Below are 22,168 nucleotides of genomic sequence, written 5' to 3'. Positions count from 1 at the left end.
TGACTGATTCTGACGATTGATTCTGACAAGTGATTGAGTGATTTTGACGAATGATTTTAATGAGAGATTCTGACAAGCGATTCTGACAAGTGATGACGAGTGATTCTGACGAGTGATTTTGACAAATGATTCTGACGAGTGATTGTGACAAATGATTGAGTCATTCTGACGAGTGATTTTGACAAGTGATTCTGACAAGTGATTCTGATGAGTGATTTTGACAAGTTATTCTGACAAGTGATTTTGACAAATGATTTTGATGAGTGATTTTGATGAGTGATTTTGAGTGATTTTGACGAGCGATTCTGACAAATGATTCTAACAAGTGATTGTGACAAGTGAATTTGACGAGTGATTTTGACGAGTGATTCTGACGAGCGATTTTGACAATTAATTCTGACGAGTGATTCTGATGATTGATTTTGACAAATGATTCTGACAAGTGATTGTGACCAGTGATTTTGACAAGTGATTTTGACAAATGATTCTGACGAGTGATTCTGACAAGTGATTCTGACAAGTGATTTTGAAGAGTTATTTTGATGAGTGATTCAGACAAGTGATTCTGACAAGTGATTCTGACGAGTGATTTTGATGACTGATTCTGACGATTGATTCTGACAAGTGATTCTGAGTGATTTTGACGAATGATTTTAATGAGAGATTCTGACAAGCGATTCTGACAAGTGATTCTGACGAGTGATTTTGACGAGTGATTTTGACGAGTGATTCTGATGAGTGATTTTGACAAATGATTCTGACGAGTGATTGTGACAAATGATTGAGTCCTTCTGACGAGTGATTTTGACAAGTGATTCTGACGAGTGATTTTGACGATTGATTTTGACGATTGATTCTGACGAGTCATTCTGACGAGTGATCTTGACGAGTGATTCTGACAAGTGATTCTGACAAGTGATTCTGACAAGTGATTCTGACAAGTGATTTTGACAAGTGATTTTTTACGAGTGATTCTGACGAGTGATTTTGATAAATGATTCTGACGAGTGATTCTGACAAGTGATTCTGACAAGTGATTTTGACGAGTGATTTTTATGAGTGATTCTGACAAGTGATTCTGACGAGTGATTTTGACGAGTGATTTTGACAAGTGATTCTGACGAGTGATTCTGACGAGTGATTTTGACGAATGATTTTAATGAGATTCTGACATGTGATTCTGACAAGTGATTTTGACGAGTGATTCTGACAAGTGATTTTGACAAGTGATTCTGACGAGTGATTTTGATGAATGATTCTGATGAGTGATTCTGACAAGTGATTTTGAAGAGTGATTTTGATGATTGATTCTGACAAGTGATTTTGACAAGTGATTTTGACGAGTGATTTTGACGAGTGATTCTGACGAGTGATTCGGACAAGTGATTCTGATGAGTGATTTTTTGACGAGTGATTTTGATGAGTGATTTTGATGAGTGATTTTGATGAGTGATTTTGATGAGTGATTCTGACAAGTGATTTTGACAAGTGATTTTGACTAGTGAGTCTGACGAGTGATTTTGATGAATGATTCTGTCGAGTGATTTTGACAAGTGATTCTGACGAGTGATTTTGATGAATGATTCTGACGAGTGATTTTGACAAGTGATTCTGACGAGTGATTTTGACAAGTGATTCTGACGAGTGATTTTGATGAATAATTCTGACGAGCGATTCTGACGAGCGATTTTGACGAGCGATTCTGACGAGTGATTTTGACAAATGATTTTGAAAAGTGATTCTGACAAGTGATTCTGATGAGTGACTTTGACAAGTGACTTTTACAACTCTAATAATAATAATAAAAAAAAAAAGTAACTGATGGGACTTGTACCCAAAATTCTGCATCTTAAAGCCAGTGCACTAACCATTAAGCTATAAATTCAGTTGTTAAAACCTAGGAGTTCTATTTGGTTATATGATTTTCATTGCAAACTTGTCTAAAACTCATTGGGACTTATGCACAGACTGCAAGCAAGCCAAATTCAAATGATGTTTGATTCTGATATGTTAGTCTGATGTGTGACTTTCTTCTTTTTTTTAAACTTGTTTTTATTGAAAATAAAGTTTTCATACATTAATACGAATATAATTTGGAATATGCATAACAAGTTTGTTATAAGATGGTAAACAGCAGAAAGTAAATTCCAAGTATAATTACATCAGGTCAAAAGACAAACCAAAAACTTAGGAGGGGAGAAAAGAGGACACCCAAAACAGGTACTTTCCTTACATATTGGAGAACATTTCTACCCTAGTTTACAGTCATGGCCAAAAGTTTTGAAAATGACACCAAAATTATATTTTCACATGATCTGCTGGCCTCTGGTTTTTATTAGTGTTTGTCTGATGTTTATATCACATACAGAAATATAATTGCAATCATATTATGAGTACCAATAGGTTATATTGACAGTTAGAATGAGTTAATGCGGCAAGTCAATATTTGCAGTGTTGCCCCTTCTTCTTCAAGACCTCTGTAATTCTCCCTGGCATGCTCTCAATCAACTTTTGGACCAAATCCTGACTGATAGCAGTCCATTCTTGCATAATCAATGCTTGCATTTTGCCAGAATTTGTTGGTTTTTGTTTGTCCACCCGTCTCTTGATGACTGACCACAAGTTCTCAATGGGATTAAGATCTGGGGAGTTTCCAGGCCATGGACCCAAAATCTCTATGTTTTGTTCCATGAGCCATTTAGTTATCACCTTTGCTTTATGGCAAGGTGCTCCATCATGCTGGAAAAGGCATTTTTGGGCGCCAAACTGCTCTTGGACGGTTGGGAGAAGTTGCTCTTGGAGGACATTCTGGTACCATTCTTTATTCATGGCTGTGTTTTTAGGCAAGACTGTGAGTGAGCCGATTCCCTTGGCTGAGAAGCAACCCCACACATGAATGGTTTCAGGATGCTTTACAGTTGGCATGAGACAAGACTGGTGGTAGCGCTCACCTCTTCTTCTCCGAATAAGCTGTTTTCCAGATGTCCTAAACAATCGAAAAGGGGATTCATCAGAGAAAATGACTTTGCCCCAGTCCTCAGCAGTCCACTCCCTGTACCTTTTGCAGAATATCAGTCGGTCCCTGATGTTTTTTCTGGAGAGAAGTGGCTTCTTTGCTGCCCTCCTTGAAACCAGCCCTTGCTCAAAGAGTCTCCGCCTCACAGTGCGTGCAGAAGCACTCACACCAGCCTGCTGCCATTCCTGAGCAAACTCGGCACTGCTGGTAGTCCGATCCCGCAGCTGAAACAGTTTTAAGATACGGTCCTGGCGCTTGCTGGTCTTTCTTGGGCGCCCTGGAGCCTTTTTGACAACAATGGAAGCTCTCTCTTTGAAGTTCTTGATGATGCGATAGATTGTTGACTGAGGTGCAATCTTTGTAGCTGCGATACTCTTCCCTGTTAGGCCATTTTTGTGCAGTGCAATGATGGCTGCACGTGTTTCTTTAGAGATAACCATGGTTAACTGAAGAGAAACAATGATACCAAGAACCAGCCTCCTTTTAAAGTGTCCAGTAATGTCATTCTTACTTAATCATGACTGATTGATCGCCAGCTCTGTCCTCATCAACACCCACACCTGTGTTAATGGATCAATCACTAAAACGATGTTAGCTGCTCCTTTTAAGGCAGGACTGCAATGATGTTGAAATGTGTTTTGGGGGTTAAAGTTCATTTTCTGGGCAAATATTGACTTTGCAAGTACAGTAATTGCTGTTAAGCTGATCACTCTTTGACATTCAGGAGTATATGCAAATTGCCATTACAAAAAATGAAGCAGTAAACTTTGGAAAAATTACTATTTGTCTCATTCTCAATACTTTTGGCCATGACTGTACACCACTTTTGTGTCGTAAATGGTAATGAATGTCAAGCCACACTGGGTAATGTCCTTCACCATCATCTGACCACACAAGATAATGCCTTTTACCAAGGCCCACCCACACAGGGTAATATTCTCCGCCAAGGTCGGCCCACATTAGGTAATAGGTCCGCCCACACTAGGTAATGCCCCACGCCAAGATCCGCCCACACTAGGTAATGCCCTCTACCAAAGTCACCCCATTTTAGTATAAAATCCACCAAAAGTCTGCAAAATTTTTGTGCAACTTTTTACTACATTTGTAGTATCACAGCAGTTTTTTTGGTGCAAACTGGGCCCTCAGTATATATATTTTTTTCACACGTACACTGACCTAACTATAGGCCATAAAATAGTGGATATGGATTGAGACCCTTGGTAGAAATAGTGGGTTTGGCCCACAGAACAAGCCACAGGTCTGTACAGTACATGGAGCCTGTATGGAGGCACACTGAGCTACAAGATCACTTTCTGCTTAAGGTCTTAAAGCTGGAATTTGGTTGCTATGGGCAACAGCTACATTTTTATGAATAATTTAATAGATGAGGCCTTTGTTCCTATGGTAACTGTGCTATAAAAGGGAGGAAGCTGCTGCCATTGGGCCTAAAATTTTAGTTGCTTGTGATCTGTTGCAGAAGTAAATTATTTACAGGGTATGTGCACACGATCAGTATTTGCTGTGGATTGGACGCAGCGCACTTGCGCTGCGTCCATTCCGGAGCGGCCAGATGTTACAGCATAGTGGAGGGGATTTGTAGAAATCCCATGTTCACTATGCTTCTCCGTACACCCGCGGAAACTGACATGCGGAGAGTCTTTCCAGACTGCGGCATGTCAATTTCTCCTGCGGGTCCGCATGCAGACTCACCATAGACCTAACCTCTATGGGGAAAGTCTGCATGTGAAAAAAAAAAGCCTCCGTTCATTAGCATATTGAGCGGAAGCAACCGCCGGCTTCTCCGCAGCATCGGGGCCGCAGGCAGTGAGACATCGTGTGCACATACCCATAAAGTTCTTAAAATTTTTCAGACATGGCAAACACATTTTACTCTTCAGAATTTTTCCTGAATCTCTCTGCTCCTCACACCTTTCATACTAACCAATCTTCTCTGCCAATTATAACTACTTGTTCTCCATCTTGCAATTGTTTGTACCGTAGAGGACTATGCTGTAATATTGAAGTTTATTGTAAAATTACCGCCAAGGAGTACGGATACCGGACATGTCTGATAATGACACTCCCACAGGTGGGATTATCACTTGAACCAGAGCCATGTGACATCAGTAAGGTGTGCATTTCACCAAACAATTGTTATACAACCCCTTTAAAGTAAAACATGGGGGTCCAAATTCCTTCATAGTTCTATATGTGAAAAACACAATACAGCGCTTTTTTTTTTAAATATAAAAACAACTTTATTGAACATTGGCTTGGCATTTCTATCATTAACTGGTCTCAGACTGAACATATTATTTTAAAGGTTCATCAGATGTACAAGTTATATACAAGCGACCATTTCCCTTATAAAATTGTCAAGAAATTTTAATGTTATCAAGTTTTTATTTTATACTGCAGTAGTCTTCCACATAATAGATTGTTAAAGTGAGAATAAAAGTCGGAACTGGTTATTAATGCAGAGAACAATAACAGACAAATGTGATAAAAGACAATGCAGTTTCTTGCTTTGCTATATTATTTATATATATACACAAAACAAGTTTCTAAGCCAATGTTGGCTGCAGGCAGATGTGATCATTTAAGATATATTAAAAAATAAATCAGGGCCAAATGAAAAAAAAACAACTTTTTGCCATCTATAAAATTAATATTTCCAAATACTAAAAATAAACTTACTTACAAGGTACTTTTAGCCACTGGAGTGGTTTTCATGTGCTTTATTATACTGGCAGTTTAAAGAGCCATTAGCGTTACATATAGATCTGTATACAAAAGCCTTAGATGTAAAGAAAGAAAGAGAAAGTTGATGTTTGCATAGTGCAAATAAAGGCAAGTTATGGCTTTCCAACTTTTGTGCATTTACAAGTTCAGGGTATTGGGGGACCTATTGTCCAAAAGCAAGAGCCGCCCACCACCTGACGTTTGGTATAAACTCTTTATTATCCCTTATTATTCAGCATCACACCTGGCATCTACTGTACATATTTACCGCAGCTCCCGGAGTTTGCTTTATTGTGCTGAAACCAGGTGTCAGTAGCTTTACTTTGCAGAAAATGTAAAATTAGAGGATATATCCATCACTGTAACTAAATTTTATTGCTCCAAAGCATCTAAAATTAAGCAGCTTTTTCAAATTGTTCTGCATTAAAAATTTCCTACCGTTTTGCATTTACAATTCTATAAAGGCTTTTATGTCTCCATGGTAACAGACTACAATCAAAATCAATCATCTGGATCCGCAGAAGCGATGTTACAAGCGCAAAACGGCTGTTGTCCGTCCCTCCCCTCTCGCCACTTTTATACTTGGAATGAAATAAGGATATGCAGTTTTTACGGTATCGGTGAGTGCTGCCTTCATTTTTTCCTTTTTTTGCTTGACTACAATCAAACACTGCAGTCGTGCTTTCATCCATTTGTCTCCATCTTAGGCTAGATGCAGACGAACAACTGTATGTTCTCAATTTTAGAAAATTGGTCCAATCATGCTAATCACGCTTTGATCAGAGTGGGTTCAGATTTTATCTCGGAGATGGAGGAGAAAAAAAAAAGCTTCTCCGTGCAGTCAGTCCGTGAAGATCAGACCGCGCTCAGATGTCATCCGAGTGCGGTCCAATCTTTTCCATGGACCCATAGACATGTGTCATACAATTATCGGAGGCAAATTGTTCATGCTGAAATTGTTTCCTTGGACCGACTCTGTCTGAGGAAGAAAAAAAAAAATCAGACATGTGCATGGTCCCGCAGAATAACATGGGGATGAGCGCTATCCGTCATAATGACTGATTGCTCTTGTCCGATTTTTACGGTCGTGTGCACGAGCCCTTACAGATATACCGCTGCAAGAAGGAGGCGGCAGATAGAAAAAGATGGCCGATTAAAGAGCACAAGTCAGTTTTTTTGTTTTGTTACCACAAAGTCATTCTATATAGGAGCTGAAGACACAAAATGGTAGATTTTAAGCAAAAGTTTAAAAAAACAAAAACAATGGAGCAAATTTAGCAAAACTGTCTAACAGATAAACTGTCTCTGTTGCCCATAACAACCAATTCACAGAGCAGCTTTTATTTAAAAAAAAAGCTGTTTGAATATTTAAAAGCTGAGAGTTCTGACGGTTGCTATGGGCAACAATGACAGTTTTTCTTTTAGTCAGTGTTGATAAATGAGGCCTGGTGTTGTGTTTTATTTTAGATGCATTCGAGTAAAAAAATAAAAAATCATTTGGTTGAGGAGTTGAACATGGAGTTGTTCTTAGCATTGTGTGATCTACTACTTTGAAATAAATATAGATATGGTCAAGGATGAAATCCATGTATGCGGTCAGTATCGGAAAGCCAATTATTTATAACTGAAGTATGCCTGAATTATGGACACGCTTTAAATATTGCACATAGGTCTTACAAGAAGTATTCCCATTAATGTAAACTATATGCGGATCCCGCAAACGAGACCTACATCTACTTATAAAACAGGGCCACGGCTTTCAGTGAAGAGGTAGTCAGAATTCCCAGTTATTTGTAGGGTAATTGGGACCACCTCTCCACTGAAAACAGCACGACACAGAAGAGGGTCCCACACCTAGTACACATTTATGGCACATCCCATTGATATGGCATAACTCTACGAGATGGGAATACAATTTTAAAATGTTGAAATTTACTAAAAATTTGCAAGCAAACTCCCGAGGGCTAAACGCTGTAGTCCCAAAATTTAGTTGGGTTGCCCTTTAACCTGTGCTACGAATAAATATTCAGATATACAAAAAAAAAAGCAATTTTCCTTCCGTTGTTGTTACAGTAGCGTTAAGAAGAAATATAAATTAAATTTCCAGAAACTCACAACCTACTATATACACACACAGTAATATTTATTTAACCTGGCATTTACGAGACTTAACAGGTGCCAAAAAAATCATAAAAACAGCGGCATAGCGCAGACAACGGGGGGGATGGCCAGTTAATTCTTAAGCACGTAGAAGTACAAGTGATGTCACTAGCACTGAAGATCTGGGGCAGCGCACCCGCTCTGGACTTTTAGCTAGGTGACCCCGTATCTCCGGGCTAGCAGCAATATGAAGCCCATACTGTGGGCAAAGCAGGGAGCCTATGGCCATTCTCTCTTCTGTAGGTCTACCGCTTACAAGACATCAGGCAGAAGCAGTGCAATTACGTCACTCCATTGCACCGCCTGTGTCCGCTCAATCTGTGTGTAGGGGAGAAGAGGACTGTCGCTCGGATTACGGAAATATGAACTTTTTGTTGGGGGTGGCACAAAGTGCCATTATTACTTTTGGAGGGGGGCGTCATTACTTTTTAAGATGCACTAAAGGACCATAGTAGGCATTCTTTATTTTAAAGGGGGGATTATTTATTTTAAAGGGACACACAAGGAACCTTATTACTGGGTTAGAGGGTGCAATTTTTGTACTGGCAACCCATGCTACGCCACTGCGTAAAAAAAAAAAAAACACATCAAATTTACAATTAAGAATAAGCCCAAATTAAAATGTTAACACAAAATCTTCTAATATTATATGTTTAATCAAATGAATTCAGTAACCTGTTCTCTCTGTTCACACTTTGGCACTTTATTAGACCTTCTGGATAATCCAATGCCAAATGTATAGAATTTTACCATCATAGATATATATGTAGTCTAAAATATCTGCACCTCATCGTCTCACTGATAAGACATTTTCTCCATCGATCTCTCCAAGAGATGATAGACGTTACTTTCCAATGAAATGAATGGAAACCCTACGAGAATACACATGCATCGCAAGCTACCATTGTGCACGTAGACATTTCTCCGCTCTTCAAAATGTCCAAGGATGCTGCTAAAAATCATACATAGTAGAAATGTGAAGATCAACCCTATAATATAAGCAGCTGCTTTAATAACTTACAATGAAACCTACACGAAGATGAGGGGCAGATATTTTGTTCCTAAGAGCAATTATTAAAATTGCTTAAATTAAGGAGAGAACAATGTCTCCATAATTCCATATCCTTTCAATTTGCAACCAACTGTACCATACAAATTTGGATATTTTTCCAAATGTTCTACTTAAAATTAGCCAAAATTAAAAAAGAAACCTTTGATAGCAAAAAACAAAAATTCTAATTCCAACCATAAAAATCTAAATTTGGCTTAAAGAGAAAAAAAAATTAGCATCAAGTATTCAGCAATTTTCAACAGACTGGTCTCATAGTAGTCTTCCACAACAAACAGAGAACAGACTAAGGATATGTGCACACGTTCAATATTTGCAGCAGAGAAATCTGGCGTTTTTGATGTTTTTTACCCATTCATTAAAATGGGTGAAAAATTTAGCAATAATGCTGAAAGAATTGGACATGCTGCAGATATGAAACCGCTTCAAATCTACACGGAAAAAATAAGCAACGTGCATGAGATTTCATAAATCAAATTCACTTTGCTAGAACAGTAAAATTCCGTGTTTTTTAGTGACAAAAATGCGACGTGTGAACATACCCTAAAAAGAAAAATTTGTAAAATGCAGCATTAAAAAAAAAATGTGCAAAATAAAAATGCAAGTAAATGGTTAACAGCAGTCCTAAGTATAATCAATCATTGACTCCATCTGATCTTCCGCACGCCGATACCGAATGGCAGAAGAAAAGGGATTTCTCTTTCTAAAGAAATAGACGAGGGTCCCGATGAGCAGAACGATGATCACAGACACTGCAAATGCAACTGCAATTCCTGTTCCACTGGATCCTAGGACAAAATTAAAACAGGCAGGATTAATACAACACTGTTTTTTTTACCGAGATGGACAACCCGTCATTTCTTATTGTTCCCATGATAGTGGATGAAGGACCCTCCTACCGTTTGTGCTCAATACTTAATAGTGTAACCATCAGAATCAAAGTTGTGCCGAGTCATTTAATATGTGGGTCTCGGGTTATTGGAGATTCTTGCTAATGGGAGGGAGACAATCAGCTGATACCCTTATATTAATACTGTAGATCTGTGGGTGCCTGGGTCCTGTGACCCCCATCGCTCAAACCAAGTGGTATTTGGGCCAGTTGGTAAGGGGCAAAAAGTTACAACATATCAAAACATTATTTGAAAGTTTAGATTTTTTTTTAAATGTTTTGTCCAAGGCTGAGAAATTGATGGTACATTCTAAGGATAGGTCATCTCTATCCGATCTGTGGGTCAACCGGCCTTCCGAAGATCAACTGTTGCCAGATTCTGTGGTGGTTGGAGAAGTAACACTAGAGCGCCATACACTGAATAGTGGTTATACAGTGGTTCAGCTTCTATTCACTTCAATAGGAGATCAACCACAGTGTCTGAGATCAGACACTACATACACTACAGAGCTGAGGTGTTCTGGCACCATACATGGTGTACTTTCAGCAACTGCAGAACGTAGAAACTGAAAATCGATAGAGCTGGCTTGCGATATTACCTAATTATAGGTAATCAATATCACATCGGTTATGGTCTGACACCACTTGGTTTTGAGAACAAAAAGAATACCCCTCCTCCCCTCAATTGTAATTTTAGGAGAACTTACTCAACGGTGATTTGCAGACAACTCTGCCATGTCCTGGTGCACACGGGACTTTACTCCATGTTCCTGTCTGAGGCATCAATATAACACACGATCCGGCCCCCGAATTCTGTGTAGGCTCCCAGTTTGTATACTGCATAGGAGAGCCATCGAGCCACACTGACTTCTGACCTGAAGGAAGGGGCAAACATTATTTACTCTTCCATTTATCTTATCCACCATAATCTTTCTTAATCCACATTTATTTATGCCATTTCCTGCCCCAGAATAGCCTGGAAGTTTATACAATCATTTAGATACACTGCTAAAAAAACAAAATTAAGCTAACACCTAAACTAAACATCGGGTCTCAATGAAAGAATAAAAGTAGGAAATCTTTAGTAATATGTCATATGCAATCAACAGTCAATAGAGACCAAATTCATCAACCAATTCAGAGCTGGATTCCAAAATAACTCCCCCCTTTCCCACCCCCCCCCCCCCAAAAAAATAAAATAAAAATCATCACAGGTGGGTCAATGTGTGCCAATTCCATCATGGGAACTTATAATGTGACTCAGTAGGTTGTGTGGTACCCAAATGCTTGGAAGGAGGGGGGGGGGGGGGGGGGTTCCTACAAGACCTGGATCAGGACATCAGTGGGCTCCTGGACAGCCAATGGCGGCATTGGATGCACAGATACATAATGTCCCAAAGGTTCTAACTTGGATACAGGTCTGGAGAACGTCAGGGCCAGTCAATTAATGGCAGCAATTACCTAGTCATCTGGGAAATGTCTACACACTCTGGTCATACGTGGGACCGTGAGGAACCCAGAGCCTACTGCTCCAGCATAAGGACTGAACAGTCGGCAAGGTATCATTGGCCATCACATGGAGGGTTTGTCCAACTCTTCAAGGATATACCTCCCCAGATCATCAATGACCAACTGCTGAACCGATCAAGTTTTCACATCTGTCCAATGTTCTCAATGTGCCCCTGCTTTTATCCATAAATTGAACAAAATGACAATGGCGGACCTGCCAATTCTGGTATTCGCTGGTAAATGCCAATCAAAGTCATGCCTGGTACTGCAGCCCCATCCCATTTACTATTGTTTATTTTTGAAAAACTTACCAATAGAGGTAGAATTTACTCCAAGCCAAATTCTGCTGGTAACATATGGATCGGTGCTTAGGTAATTGCTAACAAAGGTATTTTCCTCTTCATTTTTTACAGTCAACAGTGTGGCAGTGGGATCTGTAATAAAAGGGATAGTGAATAAAGATTGCTTATGTCACAGAACGGAGGGTGTTCGTTCCCAATGGTAAGAGGATTCTGAGCCAAGAACCTTATAAAATGTGCTGACATTCTGCTTTCAATCAATCGAATACAGTATTTTATTATATATGTTTTGGCATTCCATCACTTCTATTAACATTCCATCCTGGATTCCAAATTCCAATTCCAATAGGTGTGTCTGTACATATACTTTTGTCTAGGGGGTCTTACATTTTGACACAAGCACACCTACAGTATATGGCATGCTTTATACATAAAGTGATGACGTACCCACAGTCTGACACATTTTGTTGGCATCCGTATTATTATACACAGTGTAGTTGTAAATTTTCACATCAAAACCATAGCAGAAATCCTTGTGAAGGATCCACTGCCCTGAGCCAGGAGTTTTAGGACACAGGTCTACTTTACCATCAAGCTTCGATTGTACTGGAAAATAAAGAAATTATGTAAAAAAAACAAGCAAAAAAAAACCCCACACAATATTATAGTCTATTATTAAATATTAAACTATTGTTACAATGAAATGTGCACAGAACAGCTGAAATAGTGTTTTTAAATCCTCTTTTTTTTTCCCTTTTTCCATCGATATAGCGATATGAATCTTCGTTTTCTTGCTGGAGGAGTTGTAGTTTTGAATAGTACCATGTATTTTACTATATTGTGAGCAGGAAAATGGGGAAAAATTCCAACCAAAGTGATGAAAAAATAACGCAATACTAACAATATTTATTTTTTTGTTTAATTTTTACAGTGTTTGTTACAGAGAAACCAATTTCTACAGGTCTCTTTAAAAAAAATCAGAACATTTTAAGAAAATAAATTTAAGTAGTTTTCGTGGCACCATTTTCTGAGACCCATAAGTACTTTTTCATCTTTCCGTTGATATAGCTCTAAGTGATTGTTTTTTTTTGTAATCTGGTGAGCTGTGCATTTATTGATATTATATTGGGTTTACATACAAAGACTTGATTGCTTTTTCTTTCCTTTTTTTTTTTGGGGGGGGGGTGCGAGAAAAACGGCAATTTTGGCATTTCAATTTTTTTCTTTATGAAGTTTACTGTGCAGGGTAACTCATTTTGTATTTGGATAGATCAGACTTTTATGGATGTAGTAATACCAAATATACTATACATTTATTTTTACATTGGGAAAAGGGGGAATAGAGAAACTTTTTTTAACTCCTTGTTTGTTTTTTTTTAAAGATTTTGAATTACTTTTTACATATTTGTTTAGTTACCTTAACGGATTTGAACCTGCAATTGTTTACTTATACTATATACTGAAATACTTTATTACTTTGGTATTGCAGCACATAGTAAAAATATGGTCAGGGCTTCACAGAAGCACTAAGATGGGTGCAGTGAGAGTCTTTAATAGGTTTCCAGATGGCAAGATAGTCCATCGACACCCCGTTATTGCATTGCTAGGGGGCCATTGGGTGCCCAAATGAGCATCTATACCTCTTCACACCTTTTAAATGCCACTGTTTGACAGCAGCATCTAAATGGTTAAACAGCAGCGATAGGCGCTAGCTCTGTTCACTGCTGTTAGAGACAAGTGCCGACTGTACAGCACAGCTGGCAACACAGTGCTATACAGAATAACACTCGCCTCTTGTAAATGCCAGGAATATGGCAGCCTCCCCTAATTACAACTTACCTGGAAATGTATCTTTGTAACATATTGCACCATCTTGAGTTTCACTACAATTCTTCTGGTTCCACTCTCCTTTTGTATCCAGATAGACACAGTTTCCAAGACTGAGCTTCTTTGGCAAGTATTTAGATGCATAGTTGATTTTAGTACCGTCCGTCCACTCTATACTGGACCCCTATTAGCCAAATGTATTAAAGTAAAAAGTCCAAATATGTTTAAACTTTATCACATTTCAGAGAGAATAAATTATGCACTGACCCGCAGCGATTGAGTGATCACCCTACTGGCTTTATTTTGAGTTTGGAGTACTCACGTCATTATTCCACAGTCCAATCCACAGCGCAAACCCATCGTGCCTGAGAATGTGCTCCATGAACAATTGCTGGTTCTCTATGTGAATACTGGCCAGGTGACCACCGCTCTTTTTGCACTCCTTTACTGCTTCAAACCATGAAACCTTCTTCTTTACAACAAAGTATGTTGAATTTAAATAGGGCATAGTGGACGGCAATGGAGAAACGTAATCTCCAGTAGAACCTTAAGGGGTGGAATTAACATCACTTTAGGTTCAAGGTAAGTCATATTACAAACATGTTTATCTAAACTGGTTCTAGAGAAACGGCACAATTAAAAAAACAACACTTGAAGAGAAAGGTGTTATCAGAAAATGACCTATTGTCTAAACACACACACATACATACATACATACATACATACATACATACATACATATATATATATACACACACACAGTACAGACCAAAAGTTTGGACACACCTTCTCATTTTAAGATTTTTCTGTATTTTCATGACTTTGAAAATTGTACATTCACACTGAAGGCATCAAAACTATGAATTAACACATGTGGAATTATATACTTAACAAAAAAGTGTATAACAACTGAAAGTATGTCTTATATTCTAGGTTCTTCAAAGTAGCCACCTTTTGCTTTGATGACTTCTTTGCACACTATTGGCATTCTCTTGATGAGCTTCAAGAGGTAGTCACCGGAAATGGCTTTCACTTCACAGGTGTGCCCTGTCAGGTTTAATAAGTGGGATTTCTTGCCTTATAAATGGGGTTGGGACCATCAGTTGTGTTGTGCAGAAGTCAGGTGGATACACAGCTGATAGTCCTACTGAATAGACTGTTAGAATTTGTATTATGGCAAGAAAAAAGCAGCTAAGTAAAGAAAAAGGAGTGGCCATCATTACTTTAAGACATGAAGGTCAGTCAGTGTGAAAAATTGGGCAAACTTTGAAAGTGTCCCCAAGTGCAGTTGCAAAAACCATCAAGCGCTACAAAGAAACTGGCTCACATGAGGACCGCCCCAGGAAAGGAAGACCAAGAGTCACCTCTGCTTCTGAGGATAAGTTTATCCGAATCACCAGCCTCAGAAATCTCAGGTTAACAGCAGCTCAGATTAGAGACCAGGTCAATGCCACACAGAGTTCTAGCAGCAGACACATCTCTTCAACAACTGTTAAGAGGAGACTTCATGGTAAAATAGAGGCTAGGAAACCACTGCTAAGGACAGGCAACAATCAGAAGAGACTTGTTTGGGCTAAAGAACACAAGGAATGGACATTAGACCAGTGGAAATCTGTGCTTTGGTCTGAGGAGTCCAAATTTGAGATCTTTGGTTCCAACCACCGTGTTTTTGTGCGACGCAGAAAAGGTGAACGGATGGACTCTACATGCCTGGTTCTCACCGTGAAGCATGGAGGAGGGGGTGTGATGGTGTGGGGGTGCTTTGCTGGTGACACTGTTGGGGATTTATTCAAAATTGAAGGCATACTGAACCAGCATGGCTACCACAGCATCTTACAGCGGCATGCTATTCCATCCGGTTTGCGTTTAGTTGGACCATCATTTATTTTTCAACAGGACAATGACCCCAAACAGGCTGTGTAAGGGCTATTTGACCAAGAAGGAGAGTGATGGGGTGCTACGCCAGATGACCTGGCGTCCACAGTCACCAGACCTGAACCCAATCGAGATGGTTTGGGGTGAGCTGGACCGCAGAGTGAAGGCAAAAGGGCCAACAAGTGCTAAGCATCTCTGGGAACTCCTTCAAGATTGTTGGAAGACCATTTCCGGTGACTACCTCTTGAAGCTCATCAAGAGAATGCCAAGAGTGTGCAAAGCAGTCATCAAAGCAAAAGGTGGCTACTTTGAAGAACCTAGAATATAAGACATAGTTTTAATGCCTTCAGTGTGAATGTACAATTTTCATAGTCATGAAAATACAGAAAAATCTTTAAATGAAAAGGTGTGTCCAAACTTTTGGTCTGTAATGAATGTATGTATGTATGTATGTATGTATGTATGTATGTATGTATGTATGTATATATATATATATATGCATATATATATATATATATATGCATATATACACACACACATACATACATACACACTATGTGCAGAATTATTAGGCAAATGAGTATTTTAATCACTTCGATACTTTTCATACATGTTGTCCTACTCCAAGCTGCATAGGCTTGAGTGCCAACTACCAATTAAGTAAATCTGGTCATGTGCATCTCTGTAATGAGGAGGGGTGTTGACTAATGACATCAACACCCTATATAAGGTGTGCTTAATTATTAGGCAACTTCCTTTCCTTTGGCAAAATGGGTCAGAAGAGAGATTTGACGGGCTCTGAAAAGTCCAAAATTGTGAGATGTCTTGCAGAGGGATGCAGCAGTCTTGAAATTTCCAAACTTTTGAAGCGTGATCACCGAACAATCAAGCGTTTCATGGCAAATAGCCAACAGGGTCGCAATAAACGTGTTGGCCAAAAAAGGCGCAAAATAACTGCCCATGAATTGAAGAAAATCAAGCGTGAAGCTGCCAAGATGCCATTCGCCACCAGTTTTGCCATATTTCAGAGCTGCAACGTTACTGGACACAAGGTGTGCGATACTCAGGGACATGGCCAAGGTAAGGAAGGCTGAAAAACCACCACCTTTGAACAAGAAACATAAGATAAAACGTCAAGAATGGGAATTGAAATATCTTAAGACTGATTTTTCAAAGGTTTTATGGACTGATGAAATGAGAGTGACTCTCGATGGGCCAGATGGATGGGCCAGAGAGCTCCACTCCGACTCAGACACCAGCAAGGTGGAGGTGGGGTACTGGTATGGGCTGGTATCATCAAAGATTAACTTGTGGGATCTTTTCGGGTTGAGGATGGAGTGAAGCTCAACTCCCAGACCTACTGCCAGTTTCTGGAAGACAACTTCTTCAAGCAGTGGTACAGGAAGAAGTCGGTATCGTTCAAGAAAAACATGATTTTCATGCAGGACAATGCTCCATCACATACATCCAACTACTCCATAGAGTGGCTGGCCAGTAAAGGTCCGAAAGAAGAAAAAATAATGACATGGCCCCCTTGTTCACCTGATCTGAGCCCCATAGAGAACCTGTGGTCCATCATAAAATGTGAAATCTACAGGGAGGGAAAACAGTACACCTCTGGGAACAGTGTCTGGGAGGCTGTGGTGGCTGCTGCACGCAATGTTGATCGAAAACACATCAAGCAACTGACAGAATCTATGGATGGAAGGCTGTTGAGTGTCATCGTAAAGAAAGGTGGCTATATTCATCACTAATTTTTTGGGTTTTTGTTTTTGCATGTCAGAAATGTTGATTTCTAAATTTTGTGCACGGATATTGGTTTACCTGGTGAAAATAAACAAGTCAGATGGGATTATATTTGGTTTATTAAGTTGCCTAATAATTCCGCACAGTAATAGTTACCTGCACAAACAGATATCCTCCTAAGATAGCCAAATCTAAAAAAAAACACTCCAACTTCCAAAAATATTAAGCTTGGATATTTATGAGTCTTCTGGGTTGATTGAGAACATAGTTGTTGATCAATAATAAAAATAATCCTCTAAAATTCAACTTGCCTAATAATTCTGCACACGGTGTATATTTATATATATATATATATATATATATATATATATATATATATATATATATATATATATATATATATATATATATATATATATATTACGTTATACACACACACACATACAAACAAGCATATCTACATATACACACACTAGAGATTCCTACTTCCTGTTCCTTCAGGAAATCTACTTATACATCAGCAACAATAGACTAACTCGTACCATAGCTTTCGCATATGTATTCTGAAGGGACATTGACCAGGGGAAGCTGTGACATCACCTATTGTGATTGGTGGATCCTGTGTTATCAGCTGTGTATTCAGTTGTTACCTGTCATTGTAATCCTGCCTCTGATAAGGAATCTGCTGAAAACTCTTACTAAAAGACCAGGAAGTACAAGAATAAATTAGCCCCAAATATATATATATATATATATATATATATATATATATATATATATATATATATATATATATATATATATATATATATATATATATATATATATATATATATATTTATTTATTTTGAACTAATAATTGTGATAAAAAAACAAAAAACAAAAACACAACAGCAAGAATACACCATTTAGAAAAAGGTAAATTTCTGATGACAAGTTCATTTTAAAGGGTTAGTCCTGCTCCGCTCACTTGCGCATCAAGAGTTGAGTGGGGCAGGGGATGTCCTGTCGACTGATGCCTCCCCGGGGATGCAGGAAAGATTGGCAGGTGTTGCACATGCGAAATCACTGGCCCCAATCACATCTTTAAGGAGAAGTAAGCAGAACCAGACTAAACCTTTAAAGGAAAATGGGCCATCAAAAATAACCTATTGTTAAGATGAAGTCATGTTTTACATAAGCTGACACTTTCTAGTCTGTGGAGTTCCCTTCTTAGTAGTCTTTTTTCTTTTCCATTACAAGCAGAATTAAGGTGATAACACAGGATCCACTATACACAATAAGTGATGTCACCTCTGCACAGGTTAAACTCAGCCAATCTCATAATATACAGTGGCTTGCGAAAGTATTCACCCCCTTGGCTTGTTACCTATTTCGTTACATTACAACCCGTGTTCAGCAATAAATAGTCTAAGTGAAGTGAGAAAAATATAGGAATAAATTAAAATTTCTGAGATCAAATAACTAAAAATTGGCATATGCATATGTATTCACTAGTGATGAGCGAGCATGTTCGCTACTGCTCAGTGCTCGCCCGAGCATCTCACTGCTCGAGATGCTCAGCGCTTGCCGAGTATTTCCGGGTTGCTCGGCGGGAGCTCGGATCCTCTCCCTGCATGTTTGGCGCTCTTTAGAGCGCAAATCAACATGCAGGGATTGCCTGCCACTCACTAATGCTGTAGCCATGTTGGTTGTGGCATTACAGTGATTGGCTGGACGCACAGCGTCATTAGGTCTATATCAAACCTGGCGCCGCCATGCTCGTCACAGTCACTCTGGAATCAGACAGTGTAGGGAGAGGTGCTGCTGAGCTAGGGAGAGATTTGCTTGTTTCTAGTTAGTGTAGGTGTACCAAACTATATTAGAGACACATATCCATCTCAATAACCAGTCCTTCTGAGGACTAATCCAGCTGCAGAGATATCAGTGCTAGGCAGGCAGGGTATATAGCAAGAGGGTCCATTCCAGTTCTGTCCGCTGCTTTTACAGATATTTGTAGAAATAGGCCCAGGTCTCAGGGGCCAGGAATATTTTTATCTTAATCCTGATTATCTGCTTAAAAAGCAATCCAGAGAACACCGTTTTCTGCGCCATTTGCTTGTTGGCACTGCAGAATACAGCCAGGTCCTTTCCATATTACAGCGCTAAAAATCCAGCTATTTAAAACTGATTTGTCCGTCACACGGATCACATATAATTGCGCTGAAAATACTGCCATTTCTGGCCTCCATTCAAATTTTGTTTCAGTGTGTCAGCCTGGCATGGTTGTGTGTGACAATGGCCGGAACCCGGAGGCGGCTATGAGGCGAGGCGAGCTCACACATGTACCATGCCTGGCCCATGTGCTTAACGTTGTGGTTCAGCGGTTTCTCAAAACCTACCCGGAGCTGCCGGATCGGCTTGACAAATTACGCCGCCTGTGTGGCCATTTTAGAAAGTCAGCTACAGCTCCAGCCGCCCTTGCCGTGTTTCAGCAGCGTTTGCAGCTTCCAGCTCACAGACTCATGTGTGATGTCACCACACGTTGGAACTCTACACTGCAGATGTTGGGAAGGATTTGTGAGCAGAAGAGGGCAGTTGTTGAGTACCACCATCAACAAGGCTGTCGGTATTCAGTTCAGACGCCACACAAGACCTCAGGAGTGAACATGGATGTCAGACATCTGTACCATCCTCCAAAACTTTGAGGAATCCACCAAGATGGTGAGCGGCGATGACACCATAATTAGCGTCACCATCCCGCTTCAATGTCTTCTGAAACGCTCTGTGCTCACAATCAAAGAGGATGCATTGCAGGTGGAACACGAAGAGATGGAGCAAGGAACCATACAGGGTGATTACACACAGCTCAGCCTCATATCATCCAAACGTGGATTGGGTGACAATGAAGAAGAGGAGGAGGAAGAACAGGAGCTAGTTTCATGCGCTATAGACGATACTACCTGCACAACTGTCATACCGTCTGTTCAGCGTGGATGGCCTGAGGACAGGGAGGAGGAGGAGAGCATGGTCAGTGGTCCTCTTGGTGAGGACACGGAAGTGTTGCCTGTTAGCAGTCTGGCACGCGTGGCTGAGTTTATGTTACGCAGCCTTTCCCGTAACCCTCGCGTTCTCCAAATTTTGGGTGACAGTCATTACTGGTTGGTGACACTTCTAGACCCACTTCTAGACCCAGGCTACAAGGAGAACTTTTTATCTCTTATTCCTGAGGTGGACAGGTTTATAAAGATGGGGGCAGTACCAGAAGGCCCTTGTTGCGGAACTATTAAAAAAATTCCCATCTGAAAACGCTGGCAGCAGAGGTCACAGCTCGTTGGACAACCAAGGACTAGAGGCGAAAGAGACAACTCCAATCCAGCAGAGGCAGGCGAACACTATCTAAGTTCTGGGAGAGTTTTCTCAGCCCCTCCCATCACAGAGGCCCTGAGGCACGGGGTACTCTCACAAGGAGTGCAAAGTTTGGGAAGAAGCTGAGGGAGTACCTTGCCGACCGTACCAACATCCTCAGTGATTCCTCTGTGCCTTATAATTATTGGCTATCCAAGCTGGACACGTGGAATGAACTGGCTCTCTACACCTTGGAGGTCCTGGCCTGCCCTGCCGCCAGCGTTTTATCAGAGCGGGTTTTTAGTGCCGCTGGTGGAATTATAACTGCTAAGCGCATCCACCTGTCAACTGAAAATGCTGACAGGCTGACTCTTATAAAAATGAACAAGGCTTGGATTGGGCCAGACTTCTCAACACCATCGAATGATAGCAGCGTAACAAACTCAAATCCAGGGTCTTTTCTTGGGATGTGTATTCCCATGCACCTCTTCACACCCACACATGGGTATACGCTTCCTGCGTTTGGCTATTTGCTCTTGCCCTCCTCCTTATCCTCATCTTCCACCACCATATCACCAGGGTGATCATGGTCCGTGATGCAACACCCACATAATTTTTTTAAAGGGCGTTTATGATGCCCGTAAAAAAATTTTTTATACAGTATTTTCATGTATACCCCCCAGAGGTAAATGTTTGTCAGCCCTTATGCTTAGTGCATGGGCATTACAAGTATAGGAGACCCGCTCCTTTCTAATGGGAACATTTTTTTTTATGAGGCCCTCCTCCACATCTTTTCCAAGGGGCATTGGAGTGCCTCCCAATTTTTTTTTCAGCCCTTGCATTCACTGCATAGGCAAACACAATGCGAGACCCACTTCTTAATAATGGGAACATTGTTTTCAGGAGGCCCTCTGACCTCTACGTCTCTTCCAAGGGGCATTGGAGTGCCTCCCAATTTTTGGCAGCCCTTGCATTCACAGTATTGGAGACACACTTCCTAATAATTGGAACACTGTTTTCAGGAGGTCCTCCTCTAAGTCTCTTCAAAGAGGTATTGGGGTGCGTCCAAATTTTAGGCAGCCCTGCCACTCACTGCATACACAATAACAGTATAGGAGACCCACTCTAGTAATGGGAACAACAAAGCATAGCCGGCTGTTGGCTCTCTAAGAATAGTGAGGGCCGACAGCTGGCCCTATAAAAATAGGCTTTGTGACTTTCAGAGTCCCTCCTTCATAAATGGAACAGGATGTGTCTGATCATGTCTCACACACCACATGGGCAGATAAGGTTGTAAAATGTTAAAATTACATCTCCCGGTGAATGCATTTGTCACGGTTGAAAGTAATGCAAAAGTGCAAAAAAGCATCAAAAACGCTACGTGTGAACATAGCCCAAGGTGTGGAGAAGTATTTTTGGTTTTGGTTATTTTGCCTTATATACAAGTCATTACCCTGGAAAGGATGTTTCTTACCATATTTCCCAGGAAAATCCATTTTGGTTTCGTTTTTGTATGTTTTATTGTGAGTTCGTAAAAGTGGCGTAATACTCTGACCACGTTGCTGACAGCAGTGACCTGGGAGTCAGAAATGCTTCCAGGGGTCTTCCTCATGCTGTTCCCATGTCATTTGAGCACTGTTCCCATTGATTTGGGCAATTTTTAGGCCCTCTGTAGAGCGCCGTGGGGAGCCGCCTGAAAAATGCTCGAG

At 40.2% G+C, this 22,168-nt stretch overlaps 1 protein-coding gene across 1 annotated transcript in view; it reads right to left on the bottom strand.

Annotated features, from left to right (window-relative positions):
* Positions 1 to 5,248: 5,248 nt before the first annotated feature.
* Positions 5,249 to 22,168, bottom strand: part of LY75 (lymphocyte antigen 75) — a 100,591-nt gene continuing 83,671 nt past the window's right edge. Inside the window, exons 30-35 of the mRNA XM_073647081.1 lie at positions 13,834 to 14,057; positions 13,524 to 13,695; positions 12,132 to 12,290; positions 11,697 to 11,819; positions 10,584 to 10,751; positions 5,249 to 9,775 (exon numbers count right to left, since the gene is read on the bottom strand). Coding sequence (XP_073503182.1) covers positions 9,612 to 9,775; positions 10,584 to 10,751; positions 11,697 to 11,819; positions 12,132 to 12,290; positions 13,524 to 13,695; positions 13,834 to 14,057 — 1,010 coding nt within the window. The 3' untranslated portion in view covers positions 5,249 to 9,611. The remainder of the gene's footprint in view (positions 9,776 to 10,583; positions 10,752 to 11,696; positions 11,820 to 12,131; positions 12,291 to 13,523; positions 13,696 to 13,833; positions 14,058 to 22,168) is intronic.

Source organism: Phyllobates terribilis, unplaced genomic scaffold (genome assembly GCF_046119375.1).
Source record: "Phyllobates terribilis strain yellow unplaced genomic scaffold, ASM4611937v1 Scaffold_9__5_contigs__length_417890890, whole genome shotgun sequence".
Classification (NCBI taxonomy): Eukaryota; Metazoa; Chordata; class Amphibia; order Anura; family Dendrobatidae; genus Phyllobates; species Phyllobates terribilis.
The sequence above is the reverse complement of the archived record's forward strand: the minus strand, read 5'-3'. Positions and strand labels throughout refer to the sequence as shown.